At 39.3% G+C, this 19,232-nt stretch overlaps 1 protein-coding gene across 2 annotated transcripts; it reads left to right on the top strand.

The window, feature by feature from the left end:
* Positions 1-6: 6 nt before the first annotated feature.
* On the top strand, positions 7-6,802 carry MGST1 (microsomal glutathione S-transferase 1). 2 transcript variants are annotated; one of them, XM_015629253.3, is made up of 4 exons: positions 7-21; positions 2,145-2,294; positions 4,045-4,139; positions 6,181-6,802. In XM_015629253.3, exons 2-4 carry the CDS (start codon positions 2,169-2,171, stop codon positions 6,425-6,427), a joined length of 468 nt encoding a protein of 155 aa, XP_015484739.1. In that variant the 5' UTR covers positions 7-21; positions 2,145-2,168; the 3' UTR covers positions 6,428-6,802. The 2 variants fall into 2 exon arrangements, with proteins under 2 accessions (XP_015484739.1, XP_015484738.1); XM_015629252.3 differs by having other exon boundaries at positions 11-93.
* Positions 6,803-19,232: the final 12,430 nt, after the last annotated feature.

The following is a 19,232-nucleotide window of genomic DNA, read 5'->3' as shown; positions in this document are numbered from 1 at the left end:
GAGGTGCGGGGCACGGCCGAGGTGCGGGGCACGGCCGAGGTGCGGGGCACGGCCGAGGTGCGGGGCACGGCCGAGGTGCGGGGCACGGCCGAGGTTTCGGGTGGTGCAGCGGGAGCGGGGCGCTGCGCTGCGCTGTGCTGTGTGAGGGGACCCGGCCTGGCGGGAATCAGCAGCTGGGTTGGGAGCGGGGCCAGACGGCGCTGGGAGAAGTCGCGTTTGAAACACGCACAAAACACTGGCGTGGCGGGGGTGGCGAGAGCGTCTGAGCTCCGAGCCCCCACAGCGGGGATGCGGAGACATACCATTACTGCTACCATTCTAATTATTTAATTACCCACGTATATCAGGCTGTTTGTAGCCGTAATGTAGCATAGCCCTTAAAACCCCGCGCTGTTCGCGTATTTAGGGCTTGTTTTTGCGGTTTCTGGCGGTGCTGAAATCCCGAGTTTTTCCCTTCCATTTTCTTCTCTGGGCATTCTGGGAGCTCGGAGAGGGCACGGGGCAGAGAGGGAAAATGGATAATGTGGAGGAAAGCCAAAGATTCTGCTGAGCAGTGCCCCATGCCAATGCCTTGGCATCATTCTTGCATGTATTTGCAGCGTAGTTTAGGGAAAAGCGCTCTAACGCCGTGGATTTCCTTTATTTTTGTTGCGTGAGACGCTGTGTGCCTTTTTGGTGCGATACAAAGTTAAAAGTAGCAGGATAGTTCTGTTATAACATTCTAACAAGGTTGTTAAAATGAATAGAAACAGTTACTGTCCATTTCTGAGAAAAGTCTTCTTCAAGTCCCTGTTTGTCTTGGGAACTGCAGTGAGAGAGGAGGGAGAGTTACATTGAGTTAATTTGCCATGGAGCACAGACCCTGTGCTAGGCCCAGTGACCCAAGAGCTGTTTGAGAAAGGATAAAAGAGGGAGCAGAATCCCATCACTACAACAGACAGGTCCAGGCAAGGCTAGATTTTTAATTTTTTTCTTTTTTTGAGCTGCTTACCTCCATCCTGCCCACTTCCTCACCGAGGACGTGCCTTCAGAGCAAGTCTTCCATAGTCCTCTTTGCTCATCAAGTTCCCCTTCTTTGACAATAGCTGACTGTGCTGAAAGCAAGATGAGAGCTTGTTAAAACTGTAATCAAGTGAATATTAACATTTTTATTACTAGTGTTAAAATTATATCACAGGAAGTAAGTAAGCTGTAACAAAAAAATTAATTTATTTTGGTCTCTAGTGAAGCTGAGACATCCTATTTGTATGGATTGCTCGTCACTAAGTGCATGGTTGAAGCGCTTGGTGAGGCAAAAGGCTTGGTCTGTGCAGGGCAAAAATTGAATGTGAACAATTTTTATATTTTTTTTTTTCACCTGCATTCACTCCTCAGCTCCTCTCAACTTTCTGGTGTTGATAAAAGGTACCACCTCCATAGGATTGTGAGTTTGGTACGATCACACTGGAAAGAGACTTCATTAATTTAAACCTCCCATGATAAAAGCAGAACCAGTCCTCTCCTTTTTGTCATTACAACTTAATCTTTGCCCGTGAGTCATGCTAAAAGCAATTTTTAAGAACAAGGTCTCAAAGGGGAAAAATGCATGTTCAACTCGGTTTGATCACAAGTTACTGCTGGGTAGGAAGATACTGGTTAGTTTGAAAGCTGAAGTGTCATTATAATTGTGCCATTTTGCACACAAAAAAGGGTAGGCAATACTAATTTTCCTCTTTGCATTCTGTGGTGCTCATAGTGTTGTCACACACTCCTTCTATCCTGGTAACTGCTTAGTGAAATTTGCTAATTCAAATGAATTGGTCGAAAATTGGTCTAACTCCCTGTGTTATTTCAAAAGAGTACTAATTTCTGTGACTAAGTGTTGTTTCTGCAATTACATTAAATATTTTGGTACTTTGTACTTTGACAGTTTAATAAGCACTTATAATGGAAGCAAAATATTCTAATTTATCAACTTAAGATATTATATTATGCTATTGTGAAAAAAAGGAGGGGAGGGGAATTATTTGAAAAGAAACTTTCCACAGTGGCAAAATCATGTTGTCATTGCAGCGATGCTAAAAAACAAGGCTATTAACACAAAGTTGTTGTCAGAACTTTGGATTGCAGTGATGTTATCTTTAACTAACTTTAATGTTTTTTAGAGGTTGTCAGTGAGAAGGGGAGAAATGGCCAAATCCACCCAGTTAATTGACAATGAAGTCTTCCGGGCTTACGCTACTTACACAGCCATTGTTCTTCTAAAAATGATGCTAATGAGTCTGATAACAGCATACTACAGGATCACAAGGAAGGTAATCACTTGGAAATACTGGCTGGGAGAACAGACTGACATTTGTATTGAAAAACAGAGATATATCACAGCTATGTCTTTTCAGCTTCCAAGTACTGCTGCTGTTCACTTTCTTCCTCCTCCCTGTCCTGGAGAGATTCTGAGTTTGGTGATCTGCTGGTCTCAATTGGACAATATTTTTAACCTAATTATGAGACTAAATTATGCTTGCATTTGACTTTAGTGTTCTAAAACATTTCTATTATTTTTAAATAAGAGTTTGTCATAACTGTAATTTCCATTGTCTTCTGCAGAAAGCTCATGTCCAATTTATAAAGCAACAAAAGTGTGATATGGAGCCTTTTACATGAATAACCAACTGGTAGGGTCAGAAGAGAGGATAAATTTTTATTCATCTATAGCCTTTTCATCCAATAATTTAAAAGCTTTTTGCATTCCCTGATTATTACAGCAGGTAGGTCACTATCTGAAAAGAAATTACTGTTTTTCTAGAGTGAGAGGCAGGCCAAAAATTGGATTTTCAATTTTGAAAATATCTGAAAATATTTGAAAACATGTTGTTTGATGTTTGGGCTAGATAAAAATGAGAAAGATCCACTGAGGTTTACTAAACATAGAAGCTGCATCTACTTTAGAGGAAAATGATCATAGGAAATGTGTTGTGTTTGCCTTGTTCTTGGTCTTCTCTAGGCATCTTCTCATGGCCTCTGTAGGAAACTCTTGGTCCTGGGCTGAAAGAGCCCAGAGTGGGCCTCATTTGGCTGTTTTTGTGAGATCTGCTTCTGCAAGATGGTGTATGCTTCAAGGATTTTGGTGCAGTCCTTTTGCTGAAATTCTGCTTTTTGTCCCTGCTGGTTTCAGGGGAACCCAGCTGGACTGCTCTGTGGATCGAAGTGGATGCAGATGACAATAGGTCCTTCAGTAATTCATTTGTTAGTACTATTACAAACAGAAAAAATAGTAATTTTAATTTTCTATTTAATATAAAAAATTATTGAAAGGAAAAAAAACAGGAAAGGAGTGAAGCAAGAGAATGTAAAATGTTGTTCTTGATACTGTTAACCCACCTCTAGAATTCTGAGGCTGATATCTCACAAATAGGGATCAAGGCTGCCCTGGAAAGAAATCATGTAGCTTTCCTAAAATCAAAATATTTTCTTGACATCTGCATAGCCTGAACAATCCACAGAATGCATTTTACTACATGTGTCAGCAGGGAGAAATCAACTGCAGTCTGCACTGCCTGCATTAAATGTTGTTTTCAAGTAGTGTCTTGCAGCATTTTGAGGTAATAATGGGTCATATAAGTGTAAGAATTTGTACCTGAGAGGAAAGGGAGACACTTCCTTGGTCATAAATGAGAATGGGAATAAGGCTGTTGGATGCTATCGCTGTGTAGACTTCTGTAGAAGGAAGGGATCCAAAAACACTCTCAGATAACTTGTCAGGAATGGTGAAAGAGAGACTTGAGACCTCCTACCTTGTAGGTGCCTATGCTCTGTCAGCCCACTGGCTTTTCTGCAGGCTTGTCCATATCACAAGAAGGCTTTATCTAAATGCATAAATTACATTGCATTAATTTGTCAGCACACAAGCTGTGTGCAGGCTGGGCTCAAGAAAGCAGTAGTGCAGTGAACGTTACATTATTCCCTGTGTAAGTTGAGGCATTGGTAAAAAGAGTGACCTAACTGCCTTGACTGGATAAAACATTTTGGCTGCTAATGTCACTTGTGTGCTTGTGTTTGAAACAGGCATTTGTCAACCCAGAAGATACAGAATCATTTGGAAAAGGGGAGAGTGCTAAGAAATACCTGAGGACTGATCCAGATGTTGAACGTGTACGCAGGTAATACACAGGAACCTTTAAAAGTAATTTTAAATAACAGAATAATATTAAATCAAGGAGTTGATTTCACCCTGTTCTCTGTCAAGCCTGTGTGTGTTTTATGGTGCTTTATGTAGCAATCTAATACATTAATTAATTAAAATGAACAAGCCATTCCACATTCAAATGGTCAGTTTGGATTCTAAAAGCAATAAGCCACTGTCTGGTTATTATAGCTAACTCTTGGGTAGCGTCCTGTCTGCATGGGCAGAGTGATGAGAACACTGTAAAGCTCAACCATAAGCTCATGGCAACATTTTCTGTTTCCAAAATCATAAATTTCAGGATGCTGTTTGATACACCTGTGCTAACAAGGGAAGCTTTAATGGAATGCTTTCCATAAGATTATTACTTGATGAAGCTAAGCTTATTTTTATACCAAAAATCTGAATGTCAGTGAACTCTTCTTATTTACACCTCCATTAGGGAAGATCTTGAAAATTATATACCAGTGCTGATTTAAGAACACTGCATCCTTGCAAATAATGTCTGTTGTTTCACAAAGTATATTTCTGTATGCCTCTTATGGATTAAAGTCTCAGAAAGAAGAGCCTGATCTAAGTGGGCTGTAAAGATGTTCTTCTCCTTCCTTTTCTGAGTAGTTCAAGGAGCTGTTGCTTAATTTCATGGGTGTTACATAAAAGTGGAAACTTTCATGGTGAAGGGTAATTCCTTTCTCTTAAATTGTGAGAGACCAACTGAATTGAGATTAACTTTATGACTCATTTAACTCAAATTGTTGTGGTAAAGAAATGACAACCACCTCAGCCATTTTCACAGAACACATTTTTAAAGCACTGCATTATCAAATCCTGTTTTGCTGGTTTGTGGAGTTTTTCAGAGGTCCCCAGACTTAGTAAGTCAGCTTGGTTCTAGTTACTATGTTAATGTTGCAGCATCCATATTTTCCACCCAGCTGTGGCTCTTAGTGGAAGTTTTCTATATTTTCTTCTGTAAGTTTTATGGTAACAGATAATGCCACATAAATTTAGCATGGCTTCTCTTTTGTATAAGTGATTGGAATGTGTTCAGTTTATGGGGAAAAAAGATTTTTTTTTTCAAGAAAAAAGATTACTTTCTTCAGGGTACTTTTAGGGGGGATGAGAATAAAAAATCTGGAGGGATATGTTTCCTTGTAATGATAAATATATTCTAAAAGCAGCTGCAAGACAGTGTCATGACCTGATTCCAGTTGGCTCTGAAATTTGACATCATTAGTAAGGCTTAGACATTGTTTCAATCAGTAAATAGGGCTGGAAGTATAATTTATCTAAAGAGGTGAAGGGAACTGGGAAGGTTTAGGAAGGGGTGTGAAAGAACACTTCAAGAAATAGAGTTCAGTCTCAACACATTTTTAGTAAATTATATTATGGTTTCAAAAATTCAAACACTTTTTCAGCTATTTTAGTGCTTAAAGTGAAGAAAATGAACGAAAAGCGTAACTGTCACACCTGTTCGATGTTCAAAAATAACCTTCTTCAAGATGATGGAACTTCATGAACATTTGATGGAGTGGTTCCTATGTAGGATATTTCATATTTTCTTTATGGACACCATGAACTGGATTTATGGGATTAGAATAGACCATCTGGGCCATGAATTGTAACAGTTTCAGTCACAGTCCTCCAGTTAATGGACATTAATGGAGAGAAACTCCAAGAAAACAGCTACCACTTTTCTTCCATGACTTTGCATTCTTGCAAAGTCACCCATTGCACTCAGACACCTCATGTAAGTCCTTAGGATTACCAAGATCCTGGGGAAAAACTAATACCTTTCATACAGAAGATCAGAAGCTTTAAAATGTGGGGTGCAGCAGGAGAGACCAGAGTGATGTCAGGTGAACATGCCAAAATCATTTCAGTAGCTGAATCAAGTCCCCTCTGCAGAGGAAGCCAGGACTTGTTAAATAGTAGCATGAAGATGCTGAAAAATAATGAGGCTTGAAGTGGTTTATTCAACAAAACATAACACTTTAAAATAACTTTGCTTCTTTCTCCAGAGGCCACCTGAATGACCTGGAAAATATTGTCCCGTTTGTTGGCATCGGACTGCTGTATGCTCTGAGTGGCCCTGAGCTGTCCACAGCCCTGCTGCACTTCAGGATGTTCGCAGGGGCTAGGATCCTCCACACTTTTGCCTACTTGATCCCTCTTCCCCAGCCTGGCAGAGGTTTGTCTTGGGCAGTTGGCTACTCAGTCACCTTCTCCATGGCCTACAAAGTCCTGAAGACAGCGTGGCTCCTGTAGCAGAGCCGTGGCTTCCGTGTCCCCTTCGACATTCCACACAAAGTTTCCAGCGCTGTACGATGATGTCTTCTGCGAGCCAATGAGTCTTCCCTGGTAACTGGAATTCTTTTTTTTTTTTTTAACTAAAGCTTTTTGTTCCTGTTCAGAAGTGTTTCTTTTCTGGAGGAAAAAGAGTCCTTCTCCCTGTATTCCCTGTTCATGGGTTGCACTGCCAAATACTAGATTGGATGTTCCCTTTGCGATTTGTCAAGCGCTTACAATTCTAAACATGCCATGATGCTGTATTGATAGAGTGTTTGATAATTTTCTACAGATGCACTATTTTTGGCTGTAGCTCTGAAGTCTAAATCAATAAAGACAAGATTAAAAAAAAAAGCCTGTTTGTATTTTTGTTTTCATTTTGACTCTTCTCACTGCAGCCAGCAAATAGCATGTCACTATGTATCAGGAAGAGATTCCAATCATACAGTTCTTTGAAGAAAGTTTACCTTAATAATAAGATATAACCAGTAATGCTGGTCTTGTAAAAAAAATCTTTGATGAAAATGTTTGTATAATCCACTTTGGGATTAAAAAACCTAAACCGTTGCAGCTCCATTTCTTTCAGTTGAATAGATTAAAAAGCAAGAAAGTATTTGTGCTAAATTCTGTTTGGAGACACTGGTAAAAATTTGAAGTAATTATTTTTATTGAGGTTCCTGCAAATGTAGGTTTTGTGGCTGGATAAACCCTTTGTAGAGGATTTTTTTCCCCCATTTTTGAATAAATTCAGCATAAAATGAGTGACACTTGCAAATGTAGCTATCAAGTAATTCAGATGTACATATATAATTAGCTTGTGTGTCATACTGTCATAAATATGTTTCTGATAGGAAATTTTGCTCTTCGCTTACATCTTTCTATGATGTGTTAATTTGAAATATATTCTTTAAAGGCTTTTCCTCGGCTTTTTTTTTTGGTTGGTTGGTTATTTTGGGGTTCTTTAGTAGCTCTGGCTTAAATAATAGCATGAGTTTCAAGTGACCCAGTAAGGTCTTTATATGTATTATTAAGGTATTTATATGTATTCTTTTTAGTGTGCTGGTCATTGAGAAGTTTTAAGTGGCAGAAGTCAGAGCACAACACATTTGGTTTCCTTCCCTATCCCAAAAGCTGTACCCTTAAGGGATGGCACAGAGAGCACATGGAGAGTTCTCATTGCTGCTTCCACATGTCAAAGATTTTGTTTTGCTTTTTGCATGGCAGCAGTAGTTGTAATACTGTAAGAAATAACACTGGAGGGCTTTCCTACCTACCCACAGTTGTGAGGTGGAAGTTGGTGCAGTGCTATGTTAGGCTGCAACTCAGAAGGGTGGAAGCAGGAATGGGGAAGAATTCAGAGGAAGGTTTAATCCAAAGAAAGAGGATTTTTATTGCACTTTAAGTGTAGTGTTTAAGTCGTGTCTGCTAAAGAAGAGAGGGTGGAACTTGAAATCAAGAAGTTAACATTGATTTACGAAAAGTTAAATCTAACTAATGAATAAGATAACAAAGAGCTTGGTCCTCTAGAAGGAGGATGAGAGGAGATGATGATTAGAAGTTGGACTTTGGGGAGCTTCAACTCCTCACATGGCAGAGTAAGCACACATCATCACGTCTGGGTTAGCAGAGGCTCCAACAGGGAACATGAGCTTTTGTGTTTCTTCTCTCACCTTTCTCCATCACTTCCAACCTGTCCTGTTTTCCTCCTGTTCCTTCTTCCTCTGCTAGGTTTTATGGGATCTTGAGTGAAGCTACTCAAGCTTATCATCAATAGATGGTATCATTGTAACAAAGGCCACCAGCTCTTTGGTTTGGGAAGGACCAGTGGTGGAAGGTGGAGGAGCAAGGCTGCAGCCTGGAACTGTGTCCCAAGCCAGTCATTTTGACAATCAGCCTGCCTGCTCTCGTGTCTGTGGCTACTCTGCCTTCCTTATATCGTGATAACAGCATCTCAAATTAATTCCTCACTATTTAGTAGCTTGCCTCTTCCTCCCAGCTGTGTGTCTTTCCATCCATTTAAAACAAAGGGAATGGAGCCACCGTGCAGAGGGCCCCATCTGAAATTCAGCAGCAGAGCGAGTCCTCTCCTTTAGCATGGAAAAGGCTCTTCAGACAAGCCTGGTTGTCAGTGCCAGGCATATGCAGGAACAGCATTTTTGAGCTCCTTTTGCATCAAGCTTCTGTACAGAAATCTCATTCCTGGAGACTGTCTTTAATTCTGTGATCTTATATTTGAAACAAAACTGGTTTTAAATCCCTTCCATTTGCTCAGTGGTTTCAAAGCCCAGAACATACACTCACTATGTGCTGAGAAGCAGAAAAGATAAATGGAAACCCTTAGAAATACCTAGAGTGATTCAATATTATTCTGTGTTTCTCTTGCATTTATTTTAAACCTATATTTTATTTTCCTTTGCTCCCACAAATACCATCTGTGCATCTGGGCGGGGTATGTGCTCAATCTGGGAAATGTGCCTTACCAGATTCCGTCAAACGCCGACTGCCAGCTCTGCATAAACTGTGTTGGCTTGGTCCTTGTCACACAGCTCTTGCATTTCTCTGGTCCCTGCCCTGTAGAGGTGCACCTTGCCTGCTGTACAGCTGTGAATTTTGAAAGGTCTAGCAAAGGAGAAAGAGTGTGGAAATTGAATTTATTACTCAGCTAAACTGAATTTTCACCTTCTAGAACATGCATGTGGATTTCAGCCTGCTAGTATCAGGCTCTCTTGCAAAATCATTGAATGAGGTAACCTGTAACTGATGAAACAACTGACTGTTATCAGCAGGTGTGCTCCCTTTGACCTGGGGAAAGTACAGAAAGGGCTGCTCCATGTAAAAGGAGGTCAAACCATCAGCTTCTATGCTTCATTTCTGTTTGTTATGTCCCTTATTCCCACCACCAGTCTTGGGCAACTGGAGAAGCTACAGGGTTTCTTCTCTCTGCTGATTATTCCTGGCATTTTGTGTTCTTCTCCCAGGTACATTGTGTATCTTTGAAGTGGATCTAACAGTTGACCATGAAGCACCTCAAGATGCCAGCTGACATAACCTGGTTAGCTGATTTCATCTCTGGGGGAATTTCACGGACTGCTTTGGTTTCAGAAGTGCAAATCTGAGCAATTCCTCAGTTAATTTTAATACTTACAAGCCTTTGGGCAAATTTACTTTGTGCTGGTTTTCCTGGCTGCAGACACATACACTGAAGGCACTGAATTGTTGGGAGAGATGATGACTGGTGAAGAGCTCTGAGCTAGGACTTGCTGTTTGATCATGACTTTTTGTCCTGTCACAATGAAGAAAGTGTTTGAAACTATAAATGATACATTAAACATTTCCTGGAATTTTCAGAAACAAGTATGTGTCTGAGCTTCACCGCCTTCGAGGTATTTATTTCAAGAAGCTGGGTCAATGTTTCTGTAAGTGACGGGATTACTTGTCATCAAAATACAGAAGAAGAAAAGCCTGGGTTCTTAACTCAAATCACTTTGGGGTTTGGAAATATTTTATTTACCTGAAGCTGATTATTGCTTAGCTGTGTCTATTCATAATTATTTACAGAAACAAATTCAATCTAGGTTTTTCATGGAAAATGCTTGTAATGTATGTCTTTTCTAAGAGAGAAAAATAAAAAGCAGAACTTTTAGAATATAGTTTTTAAAATGTTGTCTGTCATTATTCAAGCTAATGGAATTTTCATTTCAAGGTTGAAGATTAAGAACTTTTCATTTTTCCAAATGTTGTCCTGCCAACTTAGATGGCACTCTCTGAAGGGTTGTATTGACATGTGTTAAAATACTCATGTGATTAAATATCTCTGGCTGTTGGACACTTAGAAACCTAATAGCTCTTTGTTATTCCCTTTAAATGATATTCATGCTTCCAAATCTTGATTTGTGACTCCCACTCATAGATTCTGAAGGCTAAAATAGATCATTAACTCCTTCAGCCTGACCTCTAGTGGAAAGGATGCCCTGGAGTGGCTGCCCTTCTGCTGAGGTTAGTTCAGTCACAGCATGACTTCCAGAAAGGTGTGTGATCCTCACCCAGAGACTTTGGAAAACAGGCACTGATTCACTCTTTTCTATGACATTGGTTTTCTCTGGTGTATATGTACATAAACTTAGGCTTTAAACACACCATAGTTTGTTTTTGTTGGCTTTTTTGTTGTTTTTGTGGGATATTTTTTGCTTGTTTGTTTATTTTTAATTTTTTTTTTTAATTTTTTTTTTTAAATTGAGGCAGTTCTTATTACATTATTGCAGTGCAAGGTGGAATATGAAATATTTTAATCAGAAATTTTCCTCCTACAAAGCATTCTGCTCCAATTTAGCAGTGACCACATAATCTCCACAACTGAATGCTTTTACACCAGGTTCTTTGCTGGTGGGGCCTGGTGTGCATCACCACTGACAGCATCATTCTTTTATCTTTTACTCTCATATGTGGGAGAACTTAGAGAGAGCTTGAGAAGAGGAACCTGTCTTTTTACTACCAAAAACCAAAAAGAGACAAAAAGAAGACTGTTTGTCTTATGGGTACTGCTTGTCCAGTGAGGGGGAGGAAATTCAGAAGGTACTGTCAGTCCTGTAGAAAAAATGAGGAGAAAAAAGAAGAAAGAGAGCTGAAAGGAAGGAAATGATAGCTTAGAATAGCATCAAGAAGCAAACTGGATGAAGACTGGTAGATGAAGTGTGATAAGAGAGGAATCTTTCTGCTTTATAAAATTGCTTTACTATCTCTTTAAAACAAATTCATTTTTAAGAATGTTTTTCTTGGTGTATCCAGTCATTAAATATCTGCAAAGAGGATTATAAATACCTCAAATCAGGATGGAGAAGAGCCATGAGCTGTGTAGCTAATTCTGTTTAATCAGTTGCCTTAAGGCACCTGTGGTACACAGACCACTGCAGTGGGAGGTGACACTTGACATTGTGTGACCCCAAAATGACATCACACCTGCAACAGGCAAAGGACAATTATTCCTTTTTGCCTGGAAAGTTTTATATGGCACTTGCTTCCAAATTTACATAAAACAATTGCTTTTCACAACAATGATTTCATGGAAAGCAGAAAGGACCTTCAGAAGGGTGAGTTTGGGAGGTGGGCAGGAAGGCATCAGCTCTGGAGGTTGTTTTTCTTGGAAAAAATTCTGAGCTTTGTCTCTTTAACCCTCACTGTGGGAGCTGTAGGGATTAGTGCATGTGGAATTGCCACAGAAGTGCTCAAGGTAAGTTTAAAATCCTTAGTCTCTAAGTATCTAAGAGACCTAAATAATTGCTATAAAGGTAGAACTTAATCTGCTTCCTCTTCTGATAGAAAGTGACACTAAAACCTCAATTTTCCTTACAGAGCCTGCAGTTATGTTCTAAGTGTGCATGACCACCTCATTTATTTAATACTGGCACCTGTACAGTGGGAAGTTGTTTATTATGGGATTTTCACATCAGACCAGGTGTGGTCCATCTTACAGGCTGCATTTTTCAGAGAGTAGAGCTGGCAAGTCTCACGTCAGAGCTCCTTCTGTACTCTTGAAAGGGTTTTTTTCACAAAAATCAGTTTGTTGTGAATACTCTGCTTCTAAAGCTAGTTGGGACCATGTAGCTCATGAGCTTTTGTTGTCTCTCTAGCAATTTGGAGTTTGCTGTTCTCTCCTTTTCTCCAGCTGGGAGAGGTTCCAGTGCTGCTGCTCTGCCTCATTAGCTGACAGACAACTTATTCCACTAATTTTGCCTGAGTACTTTGTGGTGATTAGAATGACACTGCTGATATAAGGGGTAAACAATAAATTTTATCCTTTGCTCATCAGGTGAGCGTTCAGAAGTTTTGTCAGACTGAAATTTATTTTGATGCTTGGCCCTTGGGTTGAGTTTGATGTACCTACTTTCAAGGTAGATGAAATTAGTTCTGCAGGTCCTCTTTGTTTTTCCTGGGGGTGATTTTGCAAGTGAAAACCAGGGTACAGTTTCCTTATTCGAATCTGAGGTTCAGTGGCAGCATTGTTTGATTATGGCACTTTCATCTAGATTCAGTTCATTTAGAGGAATCCAACATTCTCCAAGAAAAGCAGACTCACAGTTATTCCCACTGTAAGTGGGAATGTGAGTTAGAAAAGGGTATAATAACCAGATTTTTCCTCTCTGTTATTTGACAGAATATTCCCTTTCTGTTATTCTGTTATGTTGAAAGTCTTCCCTTCAACCTTTCCTTATTCCCAATGAGAAGCCAGAAGTTACCTCAGATCCATGGGAATGGCAGTAGGTTTTTCCTCCCTCTCCTTAATTTTGTGAGTGGTACCACTAGATGTCCCTCTTTGGCTTTTTTTATTAGGATTCAAGACTCGACCCGTGAAGAATAAAGTAGCTGCGCTCTGCATCTCTGGCAGATTAAGTTGTAAGGGGAAAATATTTTGCTAGATTTAAAGAAGACACTTATAATAGATATTAAGACAAAAGAGTGTTTCTGTACAGTAAACTTGTAGTAAAAAAAAAACTTTATGGAAAAAGTGACCTTTGTGAAAACAGAGTATGTAACCTGTGGCAGAAACATTAGAATGTTTTGTATTGTTTTGCTTTTCTAAATTAACAAGGCACCAGGTAACTGCAACATCTGAATTCTTCTGCTGAGGTTCTTAGAGAATGATGGCATTTTTATTTTAATTGTCTGGTATTGTTTTTGATGGGTAAACACATTTTACAATTTGTATTTAACAGTAAACTGAATGGGACTAAGGCTGTTCAAAAACTTGAAGTGAGTAAAGAAGCAGAAATAAACTCAGAAGCTGTGTCTGTCTGCCACAATATCCAGAGGAGAGACTCAGCACAAATAGTTTACTTCAAATTACCTTGATAGTTACAAAATTCGACTTGGGAATTTAAAGGTGCTGTAAAAAATGTTGCTTGTATTTGAAAAAACTGGGATGCCCTATAAAGCAATGTGTGCACAGCAGATTTACTTGTCACACAAAATGCCAGGGAAGTGGTGGGGGGCATCTTTGAGTGATCCACTTGGCACAGAGGTGGAGTACAGTGTCAGCATAATGAATAGGAGCTGGCTTGGTGGATGGAAAATATTTTAAATTGAGTTTTTATTTAATGGATTTGAACTTTTCATGCCCAATTACCTTTTTGCTGAAAGAGAACAATAATAATAATAATAATAATAAAGTGCAAAGGTTCAGTTTCATTCTAGAAATGGGGAAATGTGCTTGGAGAGCTGTCAAAAGGCACAGTCAGATCTCAGGAGCATGGAGCAAGGTAACTAATGCTCTGGAGTGAATGCCCATCAACTCCTTTTGTGGCTTTATGTGTCCTTGTCAATGGTAATGTGGCAGAATGGGATGAGTCATGTACAGGGACAGATGGCAACAAAGAGTTGGTTAAAGTCAGAGAAATAATGTCCTTGCAAGGGGCTTTATATTATTTCTTTAATTTGTCCAGTTAAGTCTTGTAGGTGCATGAATTATGGAGGAACCCACCCTCCAAAACAAGCTAGCAGGATTTAGAGAAACTATTCCAGGATATGCATAAAGAAATCTTTCCAGCAGAAACCTTAATCTAAACTTAAATCCTATAGCAGGAATGTAAGCAGGACCAAGTAAAGCAGCAATCCCTGTGAAATTCTGTAGGTCTTTTCCTTCTGAAATAACAGCCTGTTCTCAGTGAACCTCCACAGGAGGAATATTTAACTCCAGGTACATGTACATCACTGAAGGGAAGGTTAGTCCTGATGTGTTCAAGTGCACTAAATAAAAGTGTATTTTTATGGGTGTGTGTAATGAAAGAGGACACTGTATGTAAATTTTCCAGTTCTCATTGCTGTGATATCTGGATACAACGTGCTGACTACAGACCTAATTCAGCAACCAGAGAACTGAGCAGAACTGTTCCCAGAGCTTTCACAGGCTTTGTACCTAGACAAATAGTCTCTGTCACATTCCATTCATTTAACTAAGTATGTGCAGAATACAGCCTGCACAAAAACATTTACTGCCAGCAACAGTGTCCAGAGAAAATACTGTATTTTATAAAATTTCAGAGAAAAAAAAGCTAGATGCCACCTAACTTCAGCACTACCTCTGCTGTAACCACTCCTAGAAGTGGCTGCTCCATTGTTTGCATATTCTTGATCCCAGCAAGAGCTTTATTGACTCTTGGCCTTTGACTTGGTGTTACTGATGGCTCATATGGTGCAATCCTCAGCAGGGGACATGAGAGAGCACCACTTTAAAATAGACCCTGCTGGCCATGTGGTGCTGTTTTTGTTCTGTGAGCTGCTAAAAGGGCCACTCTCAACTGGAAATCTGGTCAATTAAAAACAAACAGGCTAAGAGGACACGTCCCCAAGTCTTTTTGTCTGTTTTTGTGGGATTGCTATCAAGAGAATCGTGTTTTCCTCCTTCTTGTTGGTGGCTTTTTTATTGTCTGTGTGTGAAAGCCAACGACTTTGCTGACATGGAAATGAAAGAGTGGATATGACCAAACCCAAAGCGCTCAAAGCAAATGATCCACATTTTCTTTGTGTATTTTAGAATGTGAGAATAAAAGGTCTTTTTTCCTTTAACTCTTTCTGTTGCTAACAATTTTGTCTGCAAATTTGCATGGAATGAACTCAGCTGTAGGATAGACAAACTGAGTGGATTTTATAGCAACCTCCAAAACCAGTAAATTTAGAAACTGAATAAAGTTTGTATTTTAAACATAGTTTTTGAAGCAATTTTAATAAAAAGTCATTAAATTTCTCTGATTTGAGAAATCAAATTATATTCTTTTGTAAGAAATATTTTAATATTTTTACAATGGGTGGATTTTACAGCACAACTGGTGGACAGCACATTCACATCCACTGAAGACCAGGGATATCAATGCAGAAGATACCAGCTACTCAGTCATACACTCAGAGCCCCATCACATGGCTGAAATAATTTCTGAACTGCTAACTTAACTGCTGTTTCTCTTTAAAACAGAGGAGAGAGAGAGAGAGAAAATTCATGATCAAACCTGAAATATTAAAGTCAGACTGGCAAACATACCAGGGAGTGATCTAAGATTCTCATATTCTCCAAGGTGTGGGCAACACAAAGTCCACTGCAGCTCTGGCAGAGGCAGCTGATGGAGAGGTTAATGATGCAATACTTTTTTTAGTAATGTGTCTCATTTGGACACCACAGCACATCCTGTTTGTATTTCATCTCCTTTCCCTGGTACTTTATCTATGTCCACTGCGCTCGCGTTTTGACCCAAGGGACTTTTATTTTAATCATTTGCTCTTCCTACCTGAACTTTCTTCTACATACTTAATATTACTTTACTTGGGACTTGAACATATGGAACAGATATTTTTAATTCTAACAGTTAACGCTTGACTGCTTAAAAGATATATTTTTCTACTTTCAAAGAAAGCATTTAAAATCTCCTGTATTATCCTTGCAACCTAGAAAAATGTTTAGTGCTGACCAGGAATGCATGCAAAGTGAAACCTGTTTGATTTTTCTTTTTTTTTTTTTTTCCCCCTGGCAGGACCATATCTGACTTTAGTGAATGAAGAAGTTTTATCTAGTGGGGTCTTGAAGTTACTTTGTAGGACCATTTGGCCTACTCGTGGAGCTGTTTTATCTAGTTATAATGAGGAGGTACCAAATGCTGGCAGATATGTTTTATTAGCAAGACCTTGATGCTATGAGAATCAGGTTACATGCAGCTCTGACCAAGAGTAGTAGCTACTTGCTTCTGTCCATAAAACCTAAAACTTTTATAACTGCAGCACCAAAAGGCCTGTATTCTACCCCAGTTTTATTTCTGACCAAGTCACATAAAAGATCTGTGCTTCTGTCTCCAGTCTCCAAACTTCTATTAATAAAAAATGCTTCAACAAATGCAAACTCCTGATATTGCATGTTTACATGGCTGAGTTGTATACCACACATACTCACAAATAAGAATAAATGTTCAGCTCCAAGATAAGAAGAGACATAAAGGCAAGGTGCCAAAGAAAGTGTAAAGCAATGTGATACCTTGGACTTGGAACTGGGAAACTTTTTCTGCTTTTCTTGTGTGACACAAGCTGGGCCACTTCTTTTTTGATTTTGTTTCTGTCACCTTCCTTTTGGGAGTTTTGAGCAAGTGACTGTGTCTTATTAACAGTGAGATTTGTACAGAACCTTCTGTAACAGGATGATTCTGGTGGAAGCTGCAATTTTAATTTGTTGCTATAGGTGGTACTGTAATATTAATACATAATATAAAAAAATCATACATAATACAAAAGAATCATACATAATATTAAAAAAGAAGAGGAACAAATAAAAAGTTGAGAACAATCAATAGAAGGAATGGTAGCAAATGCTGATGGTTCATAATGTCTAAGTTCCAGCTGAGTTGATTTTTAAGCTTGCAGGGGACATGGTCGGATTTGTGTGGTGGCTTTTGGCCTGAGTAGTGCAAGTCTGGAGGATATTTTGTTCTCTTCCCTCTTCCACAAAACCCCCCAGAACCACAGTTCACACCCTGCTCCTTTCTCCTCACCTGTCTGTGAACTTGACAAAGATGTCCCAAGATGACCAGGAAATTGTGGTAAAATTTGGAAACTGAGGTAAGACATGAAAGTTGGATAATGCTTTTCAAAATGAAGAAGGTTCTTGATATATAGGGAGCTAAAAACTGTTTGAGTGGAGTCTCACCCTCAAGACAAAATTTCATCTCCACCATCCTTTCCAGCCCCACCTTAAATAGGGTTCCCTCTCTAGCTTTTCTAGACTCTGTTGTTTTACTTACAGAGAATCTTAATAATCACTACTTAGTTTTTTTTTCATTTTATAATATTGCTGCTTTCAAGTCTATGTAGTGGTTACAGAGTCCAAAGAGGAACTGAAATTTAGTGAGACTGGTGCAAAAATCCCTTCTGAGAGAGTTCTGCAGCTCTCCCACTTCCAGTTATCCTTTCCCATACATGTTCCTCTGGCCAGAAGTGTGAATGTCTCAAGCTCTCCAGCTTTTCCTTGGTTGCTAAATTTGGGAATGCAGTGCCACGAATCAGTATTCAAGGCAGCTGGATTTTCTCAAAGCTGCTATTCTGACAGGATAATGCTTACTGATCTTCTATAGCAGCATCTGTAATAACACATTCTCAGGGAACAGTTACTGTACAATAAAGGTGATTCTTCAGGCTGTTGAGGTCAGCATGGGTCTCCTGCCTTGTCCTACAACCCCAGTGTTTGGAGCTCTCCCAAACTGAACGGGCTCTGAGTGGTGAGGGAGCAAATCACACATAAATTGTGTGAGCCAGCTCAGGGCCTCGTCCAGCCCAGCCTTGAACATCTCCAAGGGTGGAGTCTGCACACTCCCACTGGCAACCAGGAGCATTAATTACTCAGGTCTTTTTATCAAAAGTTACTTTGCAAAGTTTTTACAAAATCCCAGGATTTCTTTGGCAGAGATAATATTCCTAATTATGCAGCAATTCTCCTGCACGCTACCATAACAATGATAACAATAACAGAAATCATCTTTCAGTAGGTGATTGTGTATTTCAGTGCAGGCAAAATGCTACAGAGAAGGTATTCCACACTGTCAAATGTTTATAGCAAAATCTGAGAGGTCTGTCTTTTTTGTGTGGTTTTTCAGATATAGTTATGTTTACTCAGTACTGCCTGTAAAATATATTTTAACCTTCTCCCTCGGAACATATTTCACTAGAATCACTAGAATATCCTTGTGAAACAAACATTTGGATTTTTTTTTGCATCCAAATCCATCGTTTCACAAGGCTTTATACAAACTGGAAACATAGTTAAGATTTATTTATTATGTAAAATGGCAGGGATTATTATGTTCATTACTTTTAAATTGCACAATGCTTTTACATTAGGATCAATTTTAGAGTGCAGGATTAGCTACTAAACTACTGGCAGTTTTGGTGCCTTATTACCTTCTATTATATTCTGAAGTAATTTTCATTTATTTAATTTAAACTTCTGTCTTTCTGCTTTTTCAAACCTTAATGTCTCTGCTTCTAAAAATCCAGCCGGTGTTTTCTATCTCCACTGCTAAAGAAGAGCTGTTATTAAGTGATTCGATGGCTTGTTTAGTCCCTTGACTATTCCAAGGCTCACTTTGCTTAATTTAACTACTGTACTTGCCTGCTCCCTCTCTCCTCCCCCCCCGCCCCTTTTTTGTTCTTAATTGTTTTCAGAGTACTCAACTTCCTGTGGGGAATCAGTCAGCATGCCAGACTTCAAAGCACTTGTTACAGTAGACCAATTTGGCAATATGCTAATTTAAACCTATTTTTATATCTTTCTACGTTGTATCTACGCAAACAAAGACCATTTTGGACATTAGTGAAAGAGGGAGGTCTTGGGAGATTTTTTATATTGCCTCAGATCTTATTGGAGAGGGGAAAGGGAGTGAGTCTTAGCTGTTGGAGTTGGAAAATACCTGTAGGGTCTTATTTAATACATCCTTCTATTAATTACATACTCCATCTTATTTGCTTTGCCTAATCCAGTCCTGGTCCTTCAGGTGAATCCACACACATTGGATGTGGATTGGCTTTAAATCAGGGTAACTGGGCTACAGCTCTTACCATATGGCCCTGAGATGTGGGGCTGAGGGGCCTCAGCTGTGCTAATCACGATGGCTTCACAAAACAAAAATATCTAAAAAATAAAGGAATGCTGAATTAGACATTTAGGACCGCTGGAATTTCCAACAACAGTGAAACGTTGATCCTGTGAAGTTTTCAAGTCTTCTGGGCAAAAACATTGCACCTCTAATTGTGTGCATGTTTA

Source organism: Parus major, chromosome 1A, assembly GCF_001522545.3.
Source record: "Parus major isolate Abel chromosome 1A, Parus_major1.1, whole genome shotgun sequence".
NCBI classification, from domain to species: Eukaryota; Metazoa; Chordata; class Aves; order Passeriformes; family Paridae; genus Parus; species Parus major.
The sequence above is the reverse complement of the archived record's forward strand: the minus strand, read 5'-3'. Positions and strand labels throughout refer to the sequence as shown.

Coding starts and splice junctions, on each gene's coding strand:
- MGST1 (XM_015629253.3), top strand. CDS start 2,169: ATGGCCAAATCCACCCAGTTAATTGACAATGAAGTCTTCCGGGCTTAC. Junction 2,295..4,044: donor ACTACAGGATCACAAGGAAG/GTAATCACTTGG, acceptor TGTTTGAAACAG/GCATTTGTCAACCCAGAAGA. Junction 4,140..6,180: donor GATGTTGAACGTGTACGCAG/GTAATACACAGG, acceptor TTCTTTCTCCAG/AGGCCACCTGAATGACCTGG.